The 21,271-nt window shown below is 40.8% G+C and overlaps 1 protein-coding gene across 3 annotated transcripts; it reads right to left on the minus strand.

Annotated features, from left to right (window-relative positions):
- Window positions 1-574: 574 nt before the first annotated feature.
- Window positions 575-20,750, minus strand: GNE (glucosamine (UDP-N-acetyl)-2-epimerase/N-acetylmannosamine kinase). Of its 3 annotated transcripts, XM_062513262.1 has the most exons (11): window positions 20,572-20,750; window positions 18,302-18,753; window positions 17,078-17,230; window positions 16,422-16,634; window positions 16,095-16,182; window positions 8,582-8,792; window positions 6,091-6,220; window positions 4,075-4,296; window positions 2,950-3,132; window positions 2,254-2,370; window positions 575-810 (listed from the first exon to the last, which is right to left on the minus strand). In XM_062513262.1, exons 1-11 carry the CDS (start codon window positions 20,733-20,735, stop codon window positions 575-577), a joined length of 2,169 nt encoding a protein of 722 aa, XP_062369246.1. In that variant the 5' UTR covers window positions 20,736-20,750. The 3 variants fall into 3 exon arrangements, with proteins under 3 accessions (XP_062369246.1, XP_062369247.1, XP_062369248.1); XM_062513263.1 differs by lacking the exon at window positions 17,078-17,230 and having other exon boundaries at window positions 20,572-20,735; XM_062513264.1 differs by lacking the exon at window positions 4,075-4,296 and having other exon boundaries at window positions 20,572-20,735.
- Between the last annotated feature and the right edge of the window lie 521 nt (window positions 20,751-21,271).

The following is a 21,271-nucleotide window of genomic DNA, read 5'->3' on the forward strand; positions in this document are numbered from 1 at the left end:
CTTCTAAAATGGGACTCTGCCCTTTAGAGATCATATAATAAATAAACTTGGTTGCCTCTATCAAGTCCTTCATGAAAAGGAAATTCTAGGTGTAGCCTTTTTTTATTGTAGAGGCCCTCATTTCCACCCACTGAAATTACTACCTGCTACTGGTGATTACATCATCTTTACTTTGTGGGTGGAATCCTGGAAACTGAAAAGCTGGTAAACTTCTCATTTCACATAAGTGGGTAATGAGATATGGATCCCCAAGAGTTGTAATAATTTTACATAGCATACACATTATCCCCATACAGCAAGAGATGTTCATAAATAATTCAGCCACACTCTAAAGTAATGTATAGGCTTAACAACAGAAGTGCTTAAAAAAACAGAATTGCACATTACTTCCAATGAAGTCAGCTGAAATTTAGGAAAAATACAAAAAGATATTATGTCAATTAGGAAATGCTGAAGTAGTCACTAACTACTTGGTACTACTCTGATTCACTAGCTGCTCTCATCAATGAAAAATCTGGGAGCAAGTATTCCCTCCACCAATTAGGAATCTGAATAGTCCAACTCTGTAATTCTTCTAGTATATTCTACGTGTAGTATAATCCAGAACCAGGCTAGCAGCTCCGAGAAGAGCAGGATCTGCTAGATTTGAGACCACTACATCCACTGTTTTAACAGAGGACAGCGCCTGTCGATTTATCACATCTTTGACAGCATTAACATAATGGTTTGCTAGAACTCCAGAAAGGATCACAAGAGATGGATTCACGGTGTGTAGAATGTTCACAACGCCAAGGCCCAGTGCAGTCCCAGCTGAAAAGATCAAGTAAAAAGAAACTGAGTAGAATACTCAGAGCAGTTCTGGCGTCAGTAATTGAAACAGTTCTATTCATAGCAAGTTACACTGGAAAGTCAGTAAAGTGTTTTTTTCCACAAAGCTTTATGTTATGAAGTAATACCCGTCTGCTATTAACTTTTCTTTTGAAAGTAAAAAAGAAAAGACAATTTCTTTTTTCTTGCACAATAATTTCATATCCACAATTCAACATTATGGATGTGAAAAGACAAAACAAGGCATTAAGCATGTTTGTAAGCAAAGAAAATAGCATCACTCTACCACCTTAGTGTTAACCACTGTGTGTGAGGGAGGACTATGCTTAGAACTAGTAAACCAGTAAAATACCCCATGTTAAGTAACACATAATTGTTGGGGGTTGGTTCTTTCCCTTTTCCCTCTGTGGAATTTTCCCCATTGTCATGCTAAGATACCTGTTGACTGGGCCCTGGTGACAAGGGGGAGGAGAGAGAAGAGGGAAACCCCTCGATATCCAAACATCCAGAAGAGGAAGCCAAAGGCTGGGTCTCACCCCATTTCCCCACAGAGTTCTGACGAGAAGGACGATCGTCGCCTGTGTCCCATTCCTGCCATCCCAGCGCCAGGAGCCATCCTCACTGCTGTCAGACCCTGCCCTGCTCCCTTCTCACTGTAACCTGCCACCATCCAGCACTCTGCTGAGCACCAGGACCCACACCGTGAGCAGAGGGCTCTCTCCATCTCTCTCTCCCCCTGGGACAGCTCTGCCATCACCCCCAGCCCTCCTGCAGCTCTGCGGGACCCGCCCGCCCCCAGCACCGGGAACTGCAGCTCAGGGAAAAGGTGCCTGCAGCCAAAAAACACTGGGACTGAGTTACTGTTCTGTTTGTGGGTAATTTCATAGCTGTTGTTGTTCTTGTTTGTCTTGTTAGATATACTAGTAAAGAACTGTTATTCCTATCCCCGTATCTTTGCCTGAGAGCTCCCTTAATTTCAGAATCATAATAATCTGTAGGAAGGAAGGATCACATTTTTCAGTCCAAAGGGAAGCTTCTGCTTTCCTTAGCAAACACCTGTCTTTCAAACCAGGACAATCATATAAATTGCCTTTGCTCCTTCAGACCAGCCATTCACTTGCCTACAATGAAATGTCCCAGAGTTTTCCAAAATAATAATGTTGAGACTACACTTTTTTAAAAAACTGATCTTTGCAGGACCTTTTAATCTTCTTTTTTTCTTTTTTTATTGGAACCAATACTTTTAATGCTTCTGCTGACATGTTCTCCAACATATATATATAAAATCTCATTACTATTAGTAATTTCTATATTGAGAGGGCCTCAATGTGTATAGGGTGTTTGCAGTATTACAGTGCACTACCATTTCTGTACCCCCTAAAATATAATCATGGAAGTGTTTCACCCTCTGGGCTATGTTCTCACCTGTTCTGAGAATGCTCTCTGCTTTTGAATTCCCAAGTTTAGCTGCTTGAATGAGGTGTGCAGCACTAACAATCTCCTCCTCCTTTATTGACATTCCTTCTACTAAAAGCAGATCATCTGAAAAGGAGAGAAAGCCAAGAGCAAAGCATGATAATGTGGCAAGTCAGAAGGTCAAAAAATAGGCAGTTAAAATATTTCAATCTCTTTTACTTATACATTGAATCCTGAAAAATCTATCCAACCCTGAGTTTAGCTGAAGTAATCATATCCATATTATTCAGGAAACTACTTGCAGAAGCAGAGAATCAAACTCAAACAGTTGAAGTGTGCTAATTCCCTCGTCTTGTTGGACCCAAAATTAAATAAAATATAAATATTCTCAAACTTGTTTAAGACTGAGAAACTTGTGCTGAAAGACAATCACTGTGAAATCAAACATCACAGAATGCCTGTCAGATTAATTTATACCAAGCTTAAAAAGAAGAGACAAGCTGTACTGTGCTTCTGGGAATTCTGAGACCAGTGGTTCCAAATGTTCCTTGCCACTGAAAAAAATCTGTACTATGCAGACCGCTTGTACACCTATTCTTCTTAGAAAAAGAAGGCAGATTTATTTTTTCTTAGTACTTTCTTTGAAAATTTCTTCCTATACTGCAGTTTAGTAACTCTGTCTTCAAAACCAGAGTAAGTACATACCATCATGCAGTTTCTTAGCTTCTCTCTGTAATGCTATTCCTGAGGCATATGCTTCTATACATCCTTGGCTGCCACACAGGCACTCTGGTCCATCTAAAGATACAACAATGTGCCCAAGCTCAGCAGCACAGAAAGAACTGCCATGGATCAATTCATGTTGATGAACGATTCCACCTCCAATTCCTGCAAAGATATTAAGACTTCTATTGTTAAAAAAAAGACAAAAAAAGCCCCTGCTCCCCAACAAGTTTTAAAGGCCTCAGTTCTGCAAGTCACTGCTATTTGCTTATTCTGATATAGACAAGATAAAATAATTTGCATCAGTGATCATCTACACTAAAAACCAAGAATTACTAGTTGTTAAAGAACTCTTGTCTATTTGACACACCTTATACACAAGCTTATAGTTCCCTCCTATTCATATATGGATCAAAATGGTAATATAATGCTTGGTTTTTTTTTTTAAACCTATGTAGTCAACTATGACAGATCTTTTAAGCTTGTGAGTCATGCACCTTATGCAGAAAACCATCCAACTAGCCTTAAATTTTGTACTTCAGAGGAGAAGTTCTAATGCTGTACTTAGACAGTCAAACCTGTGTGTTAAAAGCCCAGGACATGTAAATGTGCAGGCCTCTGCTGCCTCTTCCCAAACTGGGTGTAGAGTCATCAGCTAGTTCTTACTGCCACCACCTAAAGGACTATATACTTTACAAATGAGAAAAGTTACCCCACATTTCCATTTGAGATTCAAGTATACTTTCTTATATTCAGTTGCTTATCTTCTAGCTACATATTCTGATCTGACTTGCATTTCTAAAGTTGAAAGAAAATTAAGCTATAAAACTGAAAAAATTGCAAAATTATTCCAGTTGAAGTTGCTTAGATTTTCCTTACTTGCCTGTGTAGCAGTACCAGAACAACTTTTTACATCAAGAAGTTTAAACAACTGAAGTGGTTTTAGCTGCCTGAATAAATTAAAAAGCACCCTAAACCTAACAAGTAATGTAGCAAAATAATTTTTTGTTTTCCAGGGATAGTGGGAATGTTTATGCCTATAGAACAGCTGAGCCTCTAAGTGATGTTGCTGGACTTTGGGTTTCATTGAACTATTGACATACTCACCTGTACCAGTAATCAGTGTTACGAAATTTTCTATTCCTTTTCCATGACCAAATTTCCTCTCCGCTAGAGCAGCACAGTTTCCGTCATTGTCCACCCAGACTGGAAGATGCAAAGCATCAGATATTGGAGTTCTGAGATCCACAGAGCTCCACTCCTGAATGAGTTTTGTAGAGTGAAGCACAATTCCTTCTCGAGGGTTCACCCGTCCACCTGTGGAAATACCTAAGTCCCAGAAATACAGGAGAGAAAAATGAAAACTGAGTCTGTGAAACAGACTTTAAGTAAAAATCTATTTTTATTTGTCTAATGACAAGATTTTTTTCTCCTAATACTAAGCTTTGAAGCAGAGCATGAAAGTAAAAACTTTTGAAGTATTACTGGCAGTTCAAGTTTTGACACGTAAAGATCACAAAATCATGGAATGGTCTGGGTTCAAAGGCATTTCTGGAGATCATTTACTCCAGCTTCTCTGCTAAAGCAGGTTCACCTACAGCAAGTGGCACAGGATTTTGTCCAAATGGGTTTTGAGTATCTCCAGAGAAGACGATTCCACACCCTCTCCAGGCAGTGTGTTTCAATGCTCAGTCATCCTCAAAGTAAAGGAGATAATTTACAGAATTCCATACCTCTAACCACAATGCACCAAGTATCTTAAGGCTAACTAGATGGGTATTAGTTAATGTTAATCAGAGAGTTAATATTCTTCCTTCAGGCAAGATTGCAGCAAATCACTTAATAGCTGTGTTTATTGTTAGTGATGTAGAAAAGACATAGCAGCAAAAATAAATTATTCAAGCCCTGGAACACTACTAGTGTTCAGAAGTCTGCTATAACTTCCAAGATTTAGAATGACTAAAAATAATTACTAGACCCAGAGTAGTGATTTTTACCTAAAACCACACTTTTTGTGAAAGATTAAAACTGTGTTCAGGGATTTGTCTACTGAACAGAATAGGCCAGTAATAGGCTCTATTACCCAACCTGGTTTTCCCTAGCTGGAGAGACTTCCTGAGCTGGGGAGTCTATCAGGACCACTGAAAAGTAGGTCTCTCTTCTGGAGGTGTTGAGCTCTAGACAATGAAGTTTGAACATTTTATTGTACAGAACCTACATAAATGAGTCACATATAAAGATGGTACCAGGGTTAACACTGTAGTGGAAAGCAGGCATAAAAGCTCTAAAACAAGTAGATTAATTGAACACTAAAGGTGTAAGAAAGATCTGATCTGAAGGGGTAATATTTCTCCTTACGGCTTTGTGTACTTAATGTTGTTTTTAAAGAATACATTTTCAAGTTAACTTTTCTTTGTAGTGTGTGATTCAGATAAGTTTTCATCCCAAACAAACTACTTTTCTTCAGGAACATTTCTCAGCTAAAATCAAGATTCTTGGTACTTCTTAAAAATCCTGAACACATTAATCAACATCTTCATAAATAACTAATATCTAAGGCCAAATCTCCTAGTCACCGTTAAACCGAAGAAGTCCTATCTGATATAAGCACAGTTTAACACAGAACTATACCACAAGTGAACTAGAAGTCAGCAGAAGGGCTGCTTTTGTCTTCGTTAGCTACAAACTTACTCCTAACATTCTAGCCTTTTTAGTCTGCCTTGGTGTATCTGAAAATTCTGTGGCAGAGTTGATCCTAGCCCTAAGGAAAGGCTTACAGACAGCAGAGAAAACATCACTTAGATGCAGTTGTTTCAAGAGCTGTTTTGAGCATATGAGTCACAAGGCCAAGAGAGCAGAGAGCTTCAAAATCCAGAGAACTACATAAACACATTTTAGATATACTTTACTATAACTTAACAGATTGTTTCATGATTGTGACAAACTAGAGAAACTTCAGTATTTATAGTCAGCTTCTCACTTTCAGCCATTTAAAAACATTTGTTTGTTAAGAATATATGCAATAAAGTACGAGATCCATTTTAGAAAGGTGTTTTAAATTAATGAGTAGTGATTTAATTTTATGCTGAAAAACATAGATGTAAAAACTATTTTTTAACTTACCTACTCCCAGAATTCTGCAGTTTACATTTACTGCCTCTGATGCAGCCTCTACACACATCTTTAGAATTAATGCCAGTCTGTCTTCATAGGTTTTAGGGTTGAGCTGGGTATACTTCTTAACTATTTCACCCTAGAAATTAAGAACAACAAAACATGCCCCAGAAAAATGTATGTCACGATGAAGTTTGCCTTCCATGTAAATTACAAGTCAATTTGAAAATAGGGAGCCATAACTTATGTCTTTAAAAAAATATACAGATGCTATACTTTAAATCTTGGGCCTGCAGGCAAGGTTCTTGACAGCTCTGGGGGACAAGTTTGTAAGATTAGGCATTACATTCTGCTTCTGTAATCAACCTCCTTTTAATCTGAAATTAAATGCACATTTTAAGGAACACATAGTTCATGTGAGGAAGTATCGCCAGAGCTGCTGCAACTGTTGTTTGGCATAAACCGTGATAGAGCAATGCACTTAAGCTCAACACTTAAATGTTAAAAAAAGAGAAGAGAGTAACAATTGCTAAAAAGGACAGAAAAACCACAGTGCTTTAAAAACAAAATCTTTCCAATCTGACTGCATGAAAGGTTTTTGTGGTGTCACAGACAATGCCATTTCACCAAAAAAAAAAAAAAAGGAGAATCAGACAGAGAGAAATGCTAGAAATTACTAGGCAAAATTTACTATACTTTCAGAAACATCTTCTAAGCAATTACACTTCTGAGTCACTTGCAATATCTCTGGAGTACCATCAAGTGTGATACATCATAGAATGATTTGGGTTCAAAGGGACCTCAAAGCTCCAACCCCCTGTTCCTTCCCCCATGGGAAGGAACATTCAAGCAAACTGGGTTGCTCAGAGCTCCATCCAACCTGGCCTTGAACACTTCTGGGGATGCAGCATCCCAGACTCCTCTGGACAACCTGTTCTAGTGCCTCCCCACCCTCATAAAGAATTTCTTCCTAATATCTACTCTAAACCCACCCTCTTTCAGGCTAAAGTATTTCCCCTTGTCCTGTCACTACATGCCCTTGTAAATACTTTGGACAGGGTGGGGAGGGGCCATGAAGGTTATTTTTAACCCTAGTCACCATGCAGTGGTAAGGAAAGCATTAATGATGCATGCTTGGAATCCATGGGTACCAAGACTGCTGAAAGTATCCTGCCAAACAGTGTTATTCTCCCTATTAAAGCCCATGTATCTAAGTGAATTGCACTGAGTTAATGCAACTATGCAAAGAGGAATAACAAAAAACAGTCTATAAGCAACATGGATGAGTCATTGCTGCCAAAGAACTTGGAAAATTCCAAACCAGCAATGATTTGGAGTATTGGGTCCCAACATCTCAGCATCACATGAGCAATAGAGTTTGTGGGTTTTGGATGCTAAGTTTCTTCTTTGCTTTTAGTTTGGAGCATCAGAGAACTTGTTTTGGAAGATGAGGCTGCAGCAAATATTATCAGAAGGCATAACAGCTTCTAAAATGAATTTTTGAAATCTCATTTTTTTTGTGAAAATAAAATTAAATTTCATATTCTGCCACTGGCTGTTAAATGTTTACATCTGTTGTGTAAATTTTAATATGAAAGTCTGCTTGCTTTCCCTCTGACTTGCCATCATTTCAGTTTTCATAAATGCCACTTCAAGCTCTGTAAAGTGGGCAGAATGTTTTAAAATTATTTTTTTCCAGGCTGCATTGACTCATAGGAAAATATATCGTGTCAATTTTGCTTCTAAAAATACTACACTTTTAAAAGCTGTCTTTAAGACCCTGAAGATCTGTCAGACGTCTTTTAATTGAATGCAAAAATTCTGGACTGTATCAGGTCACTTTTATATAACCCTTCATACTTCTGCAGTCACCTTATTTTGGGTGCCTAATTCTGGGCAACTGTTATTGAAGTGATCTACTTATATGCAAATATGGAGTATAACTGTAGGAGTAATTGTCCAATACTGTTGACAATAAAAGCCAAAGAATTCTCATCATGAGTTTTATTAATGTCTTTTTAATGCTGCAGAGCTCAGTAAATAGATCTGCTAGATGCTGGTTGTTGCTCAGAATGGTCGTGTGAGCCCATTACATGGCAGTGTAAGGCAGTGGGGAATCAAGAAATCTACTGTTGGAGCCTTCCATGTTTTGCTTGCCATACAAAAATTTGCAGGTTGAACTGAGTCATGTTTTAAGGAGAACCAACACATGGGAAATTTGTCCTATCCTTCAAAATCTGTAGTCAGCCCACAAAGAAGCAGCTACAACCTTGCACCAGCAAATGGCATTGCTAGTTTAACATCAGTCTTAGAAGAGCAAACCAGTAGGCAAGTTGTATTATGACTGTATGAGAAGCAGCAAAAAAGGGGAGAACTGTTCTTTATCCCTCAACAAAAGTCAATAGACTGCTTTGTTTTGGAGCTCTTTTGCATTACAAGCCCAAATCCACAAAGCCCAAAGGAGTTTGCAGAATATCTAGAAGCACAACAGAATATTTACCTTCATACTGACAATTGCTACTCGAAGATTTGTTCCACCTAGATCCACTGCCAGAGCACTCTGTGTCTCTAGAATATGGTCAATATCTTGAGAGATATTATCTTTGACAGGAGGAAAACAGAATTTCTTTTGCAATGGTTCTTTGAGGTCAATAGATTTAAGGAACTTCAAAATCCTTGGAACAGCATTACCATCTCCATATATTTTTGAGCTATAATAAAAAAAAAGAATTCATGTAATTTGAAATAACACTGCAATCTATAAAGTTCTTTGTATGACAGAAGAGTGTAACAGTGTCACTGCAATATTATGATCTGGCTACTCTGCCAATACTGCAGCTCACATTATGAAAGTCTGTCATGAGATATGATACATAGTGACAGTAGTTTAAAGAACACACACAGATCTTTTAAGTCTGGCATTAGCTCAATTTTAGAATATGAAACTGGAATGTAGAAAATTGGAAACTATGCCAAAACCCCTGTAAAATTAAGTTTAATGAAGGGATCCACACCAAAAGGCAGAAATAAAAATATGGAGTTTATGTACGAGTTGAAAATCACATAAGATGTACTTATCACACAGATGCCAACACGTAATAATGAACTGTACACTTGTGTCAGTTGTCAACATGTCTATTTCCAAAATATCATACACGGCATCAGATACGTGGTATTAAATAGTTTGGTTCTATTGGTCTGCTTAGATTCTTAAGAAATAATCTTTTTATCCTTCTCCTTAGTTGAACAAATTCTATCTATCAAAGTTTGTAAGAACTTACATGATAGAGAAATGAGGGTCAAAACTCCTTAGGGCTGAGGAACACGGAAAAGCATCTTGCCAGAATTCTGTGCTTCCCTGAAAGCTTGCACTCAGGACTCTACATATCATAAGGTCAAATCAGCTATCCAGTGTTGTATCACAGAAGCGCAGAATAGCCTGAGTTGGAAGTGACTTCTGGAGATCATCTAGGTCAACTTTTCCCCCAAGATACGGTCATACTGAGCAGGTGACAAAGGAACTCATCCAGGTCAGATTTTAATGTCTCCAGGGAGACTCCACAACATACCTGGGCAGTCTGTGCCTGTGGTCTGCCACCCTCAATGTTGTCACGATCTACTAATACAAGTGGGGGTCATGATGGTTTGTTTGACCTTGGAATGCAAAAGACACACAGCAGGGGACTACAGTATACTTCAGTATACTCACAGCAGAGCACTTTTATTTTGTGCTAAAAACACAGTTATGTGATAGAGGGGAAAGATAAAGGAAACAAAGTAAAGAGAGAGAGAGAGAGAAAGAGAAAGAGGGGGTGGGAAACAGCTACCAACAGAAGGGACAACGTCTTTGTGGTCTTTGGCCAAGAGACGTGTCTTCCTTCCATGGGGAGATCTCTAAAGGTTTCTCCAAAGAGTCACCTTTAATAGTCCTTTCCCAAAGCAAGTGGCATCTGGCCAAGAGGTGGGGTGCTTTATGGACTACTGTGAGGTGCTCTGAGAAGCAGGTGTAACACGCTGTTCTGCAGCTAGTACCTGCACATGATCAGTGTACCATTGAACGGCAAACACTGAAAACATGGGTTAGCTTCCATCTCGACCAGGTCAGAACTCCTGTCTGAAGTGAGTGGGGTCCACCGGGGTCTTCTTGCAACTGTCGAGAGGCAAATGAGGGAAACTTTGGACTATCTCTTACAAAGGTAAAGCTCTTCTTCATGTTGAGGTGCAACTTGTGTTTTGGTTTATGGCCATTAACCCTTGACCTGTTGCAGGGCACCACTGAGAAGCGTCTGTCACCATCATCTGGGCACCCGCTTTGGAGATATTCTTACACATTGAAGAGATCCCCCCTCTCAGTTGTGTCTTGTCTAGACACAGCAGGCTTCCACATTCTTTTTCTCTCTCTCTCCTTGTAAGAGAGATGCTCAAGACCCCAGATAAGAGAATCACAGAACAAACTAGGCTGGAAAAGACCTTTGCCATGATCTAGTCCAACCTATGACCTAACATTATTAGCTAAACCGTAGCACTGAGTGCTTCATCAAGTCTTTTTCTAAACACCTTCAGGGACAGCAACTCAACCAGCTTCCTGGGTAGCCCATTCCAATGTCGAACCACTCTTTCTGTGAAGAATTTTTTTCTAATATCTAGCCTAAACTTCCCCTGGCACAGCCTGGGGCTGTGTCCTCTCAACCTGTCAGTAGTTGCCTGGGAGAAGAGGCCAACCGCCCACCTGGCTACAGCCTCCTTTCATGGAGCTGCACAGAGTGGTAAGGTCCACCCAAGCTTCCTTTTTTCCCAGGCTAAACAACCCTTGCTCCCTCAGCCATTCCTCATAAGAACTTTATTCCAGGCCCTTCACCAGACTTGCCCTCTTCTGCATGAATTCAAGCATCTCAGTGTTCTCTCTAAACTGAGGGGCTCAGAGCTGGACACAGCACTCAAGGTGTGACCTCACCAGTGCTGAGTATAGGGGAAGAACAACCTCCCTGCTCCTGCTGACCACACTGTTCCTCATCCAGACCAGGATGCCATTGGCCTTCTTGGCCACCAGAGCACACTGCTGGCTCATATTCAATCACCTGTCAACCAGCACCCCCAGGTCCCTTTCTGCCTGGGCACTGTCCAGCCCCACCCTGTAGTGCTTCAGGAGTTGTTGTGACTCAAGGCCAGGACTCAACACTTGGACTTGTTAAAATTCATATTGTTGGACTTGGCCCAACTATCCAGCCTGTTCAGGTCTCTTTGCAGAGCCCTCCTGCCCTCCAAGAGATCAACATTTGCTCCCAGCTTGGTGTCATCTGCAAATTTACTGATGGTGGACTTGATCCCCTCGTCCAGATCATCAATGAAGATATTAAACAGGACTGCTCCCAGCACAGACCCCTGAGGGACACCACTGGTGACTGATCCTCATCTGGATGCAGCACCCTTCACCTCCACTCTCTGGGCCCAGCCACCCAGCCAGTTCTTAACCCAGCAAAGAGTGCTCCTGTCCAAGCCATGGGCTGACAGCTTTTCCAGGAGTGTGCTGTGGGAGATGGTGTCAAAGGCCTTGCTGAAGTCCAGGTACACAACATCCACAGCCTCTCCTGCATCCACCAGGTGGGTCACTTGGTCATAAAAGAAGATCAGGTTGGTCAGGCAGGACCTGCCCCTCCTAAGTGCATGCTGGCTGGGTCTGATTCCTGGGCCATCCTGTAGGTGCCATGTGACCACCTTCAAGGTATCTGTGCCATAATCTTGCTAGGCACTGAGGCCTGTAGTGACCTGGATCTTCCTGCCCTTCTTGTGGATGGGTGTCACACTGGCCAACCTCCAGTCGTCTGGGACCTCTCCAGTAAGCCAGGACTTTTGGTAAATGATGGAGAGAGGCTTTGAAAGCTCATCTGCCAGCTCCCTCATCACCCTGGGATGGATCCCATCTGGTCCCATAGATTCGTGAGCATCTAAGTGGCTCAGCAGATCTCTGACTGCTTCCTCCTGAATTATATGGGGGCTACTTTGCTCCCTGTCCCCATCCACCAGCTCAAGAGGACAGGTCCTGAGGACTGTCTTTCTGTTGAAAACTGAGGCAAAGAAGGTGCTAAGTATCTCTGCCTTTTCCTCATCTTTAATTATTAAATTCCTTTCCCCATCTAATAATGAATGTAGATTATCCTTGACCTTCTTTTTGTCATTAATGTGTATAGAAAAGTATTTTTTATTATTCTTCACAGAAATGGCCACATTAAGTTTTAATTGGGCTTTTGCCTCCCTATTTTTTCTCCTACATGACCTAGCCACATCCTTAAACATTTCCCAAGTTACCTGTCCCTCCTTCCAAAGGTGATAGATTCTCTTTTTCTCCCTTAGCTCCTTCAGAACTTCTTTTTTCATCCAGGCTAGTCACCCTCCCCAGTGGCTCATCTTTTGGCACACAGGGACAGCCTGTGTGCCTTCAAGATTACTTTCTTGAAGTATATCCATCTTTCCTGCACCCTTTTGTTTTTAAGGGCGGTTTCCCAAGGATCTTTCCTAATCAGCTTCTTGAATAGGCCGAAGTCTGCCCTCCAGAAGTCTAGAGTGGAAGTTTTGGTGACGCCCCTCCTTGTTTCACCAATTACTGAGAATACTGTTATTTCATCATCACTGTATTCCACATGGCCCCCAACCACCACATCTCCCACCAGCCCCTCTCTGTTACCCGTTCTGAAGATGGGAGTATCATTGGCTTGGCATCTCTCCCACTCTGTGATTTTCAAAGATAATGGAGACTGGCTTAGCAACACTGGCCAGCTCCCTCAGCACACATGGGTTCATCCCATCAGGCCTGTAGATTTATGGGTGCTTAATCTGCCTATCTGATCTTTAACTCAACCCTCTACAAACAAGTCTTCCATTCTCCATCCTTTTTCTCTTATCTCTGAGGCCTGGGATTCCTGTGGGCTGCTCTCAGCAGTAAACACTGAGGCAGAGAAGGCATTCAATAATTCTGCCTTCTCTGTGTCTTTCATCACCAGGACACCCATATGGTCCAGCAGACTGAATTCCAAGTGGGCTTTTGCATTCCTTCTCACATCCCTGCATATTCTGACAATGTTCCTATATGACAATTCTGACAATGTTCCCATATGGCCTGGCCCTTTTTTCACATGCCATAAATTTCTTTCTTCTGTTTGAGTTTTACTAGAATCTCATCTATTTACGTCTCCAGCCCTCTTTGCCCGATTTCTGGATCATAGGGATGCAGTGGTCTTGAGGTCAGAGGAAGTGATGCTTGCATACTGACCAATATTCTCTGGACACTCTCCTCATCTGGAGTCCTAACCCATCAGACTCCTCCAAACAGGTCCTTGAAGAGTCAAAGTTAGCTCTTTGCAAGTTTAGGGTTCTAATCCTGCTTGCTGTTTTACTTCCCCAATGCAGGATTCTGAGTTTCTGATGGTCACTGCAGCCAATGCTGTCCTCAACCTTCACATCTTCAACCAGTGTTTGTTAGTGCAAGGTCCAAAACATACCTTTCCTCACTGGCTCCTTCACCACTGCATCAAAATTATCTTCACTGATCTGCAGGAACTTCCCAAACTGTGTGTGCCAAGCTGTGTTGTCACTCTTAAGAAATATCAGGTACAGGTCTCCCACAGGAGAACCTTGGCCTGTGACTGTGAGGCTGTTTCAGTTGCCCACACAAAGCGTCATCAACTTCCTCCTCCTCATCAGGTGGCCTCTGGTAAGTACCCACAACAGTGTCACCCATATTAGTCTGTCCCTTCATTCTAAGCCATAAACTCTCAACTTGTTCATCTGTCCCTGCGTATAGCTTGATACCTTCCAATTGCTCTCTCACATGAAGAGCAATTCCACCACCTTGCTTCTCTGACTTGTCCCCTCTAAAAAATACATAGCCACCCATGACAACATTCCAGGTATGTCACCATAATTCCAATGAGATATGGATCTGTAACCTCACATAGATTTCTAGTTTTAGATTATCTTGTTTATACCACTTGCAGCATGCGTTGGCATACAGGCACTTCACAGAAGATCAAGCGACAAGGCTGCTTGAAGGCAAGTAAGAATCATAAACACCACAGTCATACAAATGCTTGATGCGTTTTGCCATATGATCCTGTCCTAGAGTGATCTATAATGTTATTGTATTCCATATCTATCTATGCCCAAAAATCATTACTGTCTCTCAAGACCCTGCAGCTGGGGACCTTGTGTGTGTGTGGTGGGGGTGACTGCAGGCATTTTTAAAATCGCCTTTCCTTGGCAGTTTCCTGCCTTTTGCTGCGTGGTGTTGACTTTGTGGGCTGTTTCATCTTTGTTTTGGCAGACTTTTTTTCCCTTCCCCTTTTGGGTTCTCTTTTCATTTTTTTCGCCCCTTGTCTCAGAGGGACTCCAGCTGGCATTTCTGGGCTCTCTTGGGGCAAAGTCCACAGCTGCCTTCCTGCTGCTGCAGGGAGGGGAAGGCTCTGACCCATTCTGAGCTGCACTGGGAGAGAAGACTATGCCAGTAGAGCCTCTCCCTTTTGTAACAGCCTTGGGTTTGCCATTCTAAAATCTGCATTTTGCACTTTGCAAGGTCTGCTGGCAGCAAAAAAGCCATCGAATTCCTGGGGTCAGGCACCCTGATCCAGCACCAATGGACTGGTCCTTCTCCATCACCCCACCCTACAGCCATGGTGCAGAGCACAGCAGCAGTGCCAGCAGAGCCCATGGACAGCAGGAGGAAGTGGCAGCAGCAACATGGACCCCACCTGAACCAGCAAGTTTCCATCTGCCTCCAGAACTGCTCTGCAGTTCTTCTGCCTCCCTGATGGGGGTTGTCACCATCTTGCCTCTTTGTTCCTGCAAACATGTGGTCACCTGGAAGGCACCATCTTGGAAGGGAAGGGTGTGATGCCTCCTTCCCTTAGACCTTCAGCCAGGCAGCTGCCTCTGACCACTTCACAAACAATTATTACTGGCATTTTGGGTCTCTCTTTGTTCTTGTGGGGTTGTGAGATTTAGCATTTTGGTTTCTAGCATTTTGGTTTCTTATTTTCCCCCCCCCCGTCACCCTACCTCCCGCCCCATAGGCATCCTGTTTGTTAATAAACTGTTATTTTTTTCATTTACATCTCGTGTCTTGTTCCTTATAGGTGGAAAGTGATTGGTTGGAATCAAGTGGGATGTTACTCATTTCAGAGTGCCCACCTTTTTAAATTGCCTCAGAACAAGACAGATCTTCAATCTGAGCTGCAGCAAGGAACATCTGTCTCTGCATTGGTTGCTATGACCTGCTCTCCAGGAGGAAGCAATGGCTCAATTGTTGCCCTTTGGACCCCACTCCTTGAGTTCTTCAGTTTAGAGCCCATTGCACCAAACTTGCCAGTGTGCTGCCAAAGACTCTCTGCCCTTTTCAGCCAGGGGGATCCCACTCCCTTTTAACAGGCTAAAAATCATAAAAACACAAGCCACTGTTACAAAAGCCAAACCTTCTCGATAGCACCAGGCACAAACTCAGACATTGATCTGCACAATGTGTCTGCCTCTGGCTGTCCCAGTCCCTCTAACAGGGAGAACAGATGAGGAGGTGACTTGGGTAGTGATGTTTTTCATGTGCCTCATCACAGCTTTATAGCATTCCTTGATCCCGGCCATTTTTCGGCTCTCTGTGTCATCTGTACCCACACAAAAACATGTCCTTCAGGCACAAGTCAAGAGTAGGCAGACAGGATGCTCTCCCACATGCTACTCCAAGAGAACAAGCTCTCTTAATCACACTGATCTAAGTTAATAGGAATTTTGTCCTCTTGACTTTCTGTTGGATGTTAAATGACTACCTGTGCTGAAACATTGCATTGTGCTCTATAAATACTACTGCATACCAGAAATCAGATTATGGCTCCGAAATGAAAAATCATTTGTAACCTCAGAACAGTGCATTAAAAGCACTCCAATCAAATATGATTAAACACCTAAGACTAAATGGCTCTTAATTTAGTGTTTTAACATCCCCTCCAATGAATTAAGATGAATTTACTCACCATGGATATTGCTTCCCAAACTGCAGCTGTAAAGCATGAAGAATCTTATCTTGCGTATCGGCATCACGAACATGAAGAACATTTTCACCTAGATGACAAAAGTTAACATAATAGGACAGATCATATTGTCAAATTGTGTTAGAGTATGAGCTGCTTCAGAAATGAAAAAAAAACCTGGTTTTATTTCCTGTGTGAGGGAAAGATGCCCATCAGATCAATATCACTCCTCATCAGTTATGTGCCTTCTCTTGCTTCCACTAAAGCAACAGTGACACCTCTGATACACTGTCCTGCATTACAAAACACTAGAGTTAAGCAAACATGTACCTGTTTCTCTTCCTGTCTGACGTGTCCCCAGGTTGATGACAGGTGTACCAAACGCACCCACCTCTCTAACACCACAACTGCTGTTACCAATCATACAGCCAGCATGAGCAACTAGCTGAATGAACTGGTCAAATGGCACATGCTTTACTGCCCGAAAATTGGGATGGTGTTCAATGCCCTTCTTCCTCATCACACGAACCATCTCTTTGCTTCCTACAGAAAAACAAAGTAGAATAAATAATTTAAGTCCTACTTTTAAAATCAAAGTCCAGACATAGAAAGGATCTAGTAGCCAGCCTATTCAAGCTTTGAATAGGTTTTGTTCTCTCTTTATTCTTACAATGTAAATTGCATAGCTCAGCACATATGCTAAAGTTTGATAAAAGAATTCACCACAAACGCATCTTTGTAGCTTTAAGTTAATTTAAGAGGCACTAATATTGCTCCTACATGTCATGTGGTTTCTCCTTGTTTTCCTTTCCCACACTGAAAAGCTGAAATTGTCCTCCAGCAATGTAAACATGGAGCTGCAGCAGATGTACCCATGAGGCCGCCACCATCCAGCTATTTCCATCTGGCTGGAGCACCTGGGGCAAAAGCACTCTTTTGAAGATAATCTATTATGTGTCACTCTGTCATGAAGGTATTCTACTCACCTGCATCCACATTAGGGAATAGGACAAGTGTTCTCTTGTTGAAGGAGATGAGTGCATCTAGTGTCAGCTCAAACATCTTTATGGAATGCTTAATATCTGTGGTTACAGGATGTTGCAGAGCAACTATATAATCTCTGGTTTTGACATCTTCACCTGTCCAAATGGAGGGCAAGAAAAGTTTTTATATTGGCGTAGAATAGCAAAAGGAAGGAAGGAAGGAACAAAAAGGAAGGAGCATACTTTTGGAACTACAAATATGAAGGCCTGAAAAGTCAAGGCAGTGAATGGGATATATCTAACACATAGGGATCAATGCTGGAATAAAAATCACAGGAGTTACAGAGTAACCCAACTTGTTACTTGCCTCTCTAGCACATCTCATAGCTTTAGAGACCATTATATAAATGTCAACAAACTGTTAACTTGCAAGCCTACTTCTGAAGCTTTCCAAGACTACACCAGGATCAAAAGACTGTTTTCACCCCACAATAAATCTGGAATAACTCCTGAAGCTGCTCAGATTTTCTGTCAGCTGTCCATTCTCAAGCAAAGACTTGACTTCCACTGCTTTAAAACATTTACTTTTGATGATAAACATTTATCAAATATACTAAGACAAGTCATATTTGTCTATTTGATAAACAGTTATCTGCAAAACATACTGACTGAAAAAAATTCCAGCTTCCAACTACACACGGTAGCCATACAGGAGACTGCTTTATCTTTTGTCAAATATAAAGAGCAAACATAAAACCCCACTGTTTACAGGAATTACTTGTAAGTCAGTGAGTATAAAACACCAGAAGCTTTCGGCATATTTTATCCTGTTGCAGTGCATTCTTCAAAAAAAGGTTAAAAATATAAATTCTGTTTGATTTCTTTATATTAGGGCCGGAACAGCTTTGATTCTATCTAACCAAAACTCTACTATACCAAAGTAACCAAAGTCATATAAGACTGTTCTGCTTTTAAATTGTTCAGCTCAGATAAATTACCCATTTAAAGAGTTATTTTTTTGACTTGGCAGAACATTCAGAAGTGTTCAGTAAATTACATTTGTAGCTTTTTGGCTGTATGTGGCAGACCACAGAATGAAAGCAAATGTAGAAAGAAATACCAGCTATTATTAAAAATATATATTACTTTTTGACCGACAACCTACTTACTGAGTTTGTGTAATGATGAAAGGCATGTGAAAAAACCATAAAAAAGTGGCCTGCTTACCTAGCCACATGCTAATAATACTCATGTAGTCCTTGTTTTTAGCAGAGAGAAGCTTGTCATATGAAGGACAGCCTGCTAAAAGGATGCGGTCGTGGTCTTCACACATGGCTATCAAGTGCTGCTCTGCACTCCTTGTGCAGCACACGTGGTAATGGGCCAGTTTGGTTATGGCATGTCTGATGGAGTCATCGATGGTCCCACTGACTTCCCCACCTTCGATGTGAAGAATGCGGATGTTCATGAGGGCTGCAGATGTGGCCAGGGCCAAAGCATCGAATCTGTCCCCATGAACTATCATTATGTCAGGCTTCAGGCGGTTGAGCACGTCGGGTAACTTGACTAATGCAAGGCCCACCGACTCCACCATAGCTGCCTCATCCTCCCCTCTCACAATGGTGTGTAATCTTGTATGAATATCAAAGTCATCTTGCTCAATCATACGGTAGGTATTACTGAAGGTCAGAGAAAAAGGGTTATTAGAGTAAATATAACTTGATTTTACAGCAATATTCCTCACAAAATAAACAAGAATTACAACAGCTGTACTGGGGTTTGAAAAAAGACCTGCTTTTCACATCTTCTTCACTGAAGAAAGCTGCTTTTAAGACTTTAACAGAATATTCTCATTCATGTGAAAATCTTCCCTAATATTCCAAACATTCAGTTTCTCTAGACACCTTTAAGAGGAACTGTGCTGAACACATTCTGCAAATCTTCAGAAATCAAACTCTTTGTTCATGAGTCCACAGAGCCTTTCAGACAATAGACATCATTTTCTAGGATGACCTATATTAAGGGATGCAGGGCTAGGCCCTGGAAAAACCCCAGGGAGTACCTGGGTTTTAGAATACTTACCACAAAGTATCTAACAGCAAAAACATTTGCCAAATCCAAATCTCTACTGTTTGCTTTATGCATTACAAATCATTCACAATACACAGACAAGTGTTAAACACCCTGGAACTGGAAAAGTCTTGGAACTTTGGACAAGATTTTGCACAAGTCTTGAAACAGCAAAGGGCTATGTAATATAGAGAAATCAGGGCCATGTTTGTCCTTTTTAGCAAATGAAATGGGATTACTTTATTTCTCCAATCAGACAGGGTGCAATTCAACCTACTAACCTGTCAAGAAGTTCAACTAGTTTCTTTTTTTTGTCTGGTTTTGTTTTGAATCAGGTTAGTTTTGTGATGTTGAATTCACCTTGCCATGTCACTGGATGGAAACAATGTCGAGTACAAAGCAAGGAAGAGAGCATTATAATGTGCAATAAGAAAACAGTAACCAGTGGAATATCCCGTTTTATTAGTTTGAGATAATATAACTTCCTCCTGCCCCAGCTTACAAAATGCCAAAATTTCTCACTGAAAAGTCCAAAAAGTATCTCTACTTAAAAATACACTTTAACATTTCTAGAAGTTCAACAGCGCTGATATACTGCAAACCTAAGCTAAAGGCTGATTTAGTTTTCCAGAATATGTGTTTTCATATCTATTTCACTTACTGGGTCCAATCTGGTAAATGCAGCCTGAGGAAAATCAACCACAATCTCCGAAAGGCTATCCATGCTGTTCCTTCTACCTTTTTCCCAGCAACCAGAAGAATATCCACCAGGGATGTGGGAAGTCCTTCCAAGGGAAGGGATTTGGACCAAGACATCTCATGATCCTTGGCAGGCTACTTGACTGCTTACTTACAAAGAGTTAGGGACAGGGACTATTCTCTCCCACCTACCCATCTACCATAGATAACCATATATCTACCATTTTGTTACTCATTTTGTAAGAAACATACAAACACACTTTTCTACCTCCTCAACACTAGAAGTAAGAACTAACAGTGCTCTCCTGGGATATGCAATATATAAGCACTTTCTTCAATAACTGCAAAGCAGAAGAGCTACAGTTTAAAATGACTGAGAAGGCTCTTTGCTCCACAAAAATTAAAAAACCGTAGCATGTTTCCATTTGTCAATCACCAGGTTTCAAGGAAAATACAGGATATGAGTTTCTCACTTCACAGAGTCTGTGATCCTGTTTATGGTGTCAATTACAGCATTTGTGCAAAACTTTCTAGAATTCCAAGACTGGCTGAAAAAACATCTCAGAAATAAGCAATCTCATAAGGAGCTGCAAAATAAAATTCTGGGGGGAAAAAAAGTAAAATTTTTTGTGTGTATACTCATAATACCAAGACTTCTTTTTACCTAATGCTCATTTTATTATTGCTAACACTTCAGAAACATACTGGTAGATAAAAATTCACCTTACCCATAATCATCAATCAGGTGGGAACCAAGCACAACAACATCAAGCTCAAAAAACTGTGGTTCTGCCTTAATACCAAACATAATGGGAGCTAATTTTGAATAATCAGCACGGTTGCAAGTAGCAACACAAACACGAAGTTTGTGGTTGTTTCCATTCTTCTCCATGACTTCCTTTTGTTTCTGTTTTGAAAGATTCTTGAAGTACACCTCCTGACATAACAGAGACAAAAAAAGAAGTGTATCATTAATGACAGTAATTTACTTACAGCAAATGGTATACACTTCATGAAGAGTATACACAAGTGCAGCCCAAACTGTGGATACACAGTAACTACTCCACTGATAATGGACACTCAGCACCTAACAGAACAAATGAAGCTCTCCTTCCAAAATTTAGAACATAAATATACTTTTTTTAAGTTAAAACTTGATTTTAATACTTCTATTTCCACAAATAGTATACAAAAATTCTATATAAGCAACATTTAAGTATTATTAAGTTCAGCTGTAATTAAACAGTAAAATGACTTCTCCCCATTCTGATGGAAACCTCTGCATAAGTAGAAAAATTATTCTGCCTTAGTAAATGAAAGGAAGAATATCTCATATACCAAATTACAGAATGGAAGAACCCACTGATAGACTCTGTAAACAAAAAGAGGAAGTTTTTGACTAAAAAAACTTATGCTTATGTTTTTAAG

The sequence above is a fragment of the Cinclus cinclus genome, chromosome Z (genome assembly GCF_963662255.1).
Source record: "Cinclus cinclus chromosome Z, bCinCin1.1, whole genome shotgun sequence".
In the NCBI taxonomy this organism is placed as follows: Eukaryota; Metazoa; Chordata; class Aves; order Passeriformes; family Cinclidae; genus Cinclus; species Cinclus cinclus.

What these genes read in the sequence shown, in the direction of transcription:
- GNE (XM_062513262.1), bottom strand. Translation starts at nt 20,735, where the DNA reads ATGGAGAAGAATGGAAACAACCACAAACTTCGTGTTTGTGTTGCTACT. An exon ending in CTGCAGAATTCTGGGAGTAG is followed by an intron (nt 4,297 to 6,090) that starts GTAAGTTAAAAA and finishes TCTGGGACTTAG; the next exon opens with GTATTTCCACAGGTGGACGG. An exon ending in AGAGAGCATTCTCAGAACAG is followed by an intron (nt 811 to 2,253) that starts GTGAGAACATAG and finishes TGATCTTTTCAG; the next exon opens with CTGGGACTGCACTGGGCCTT.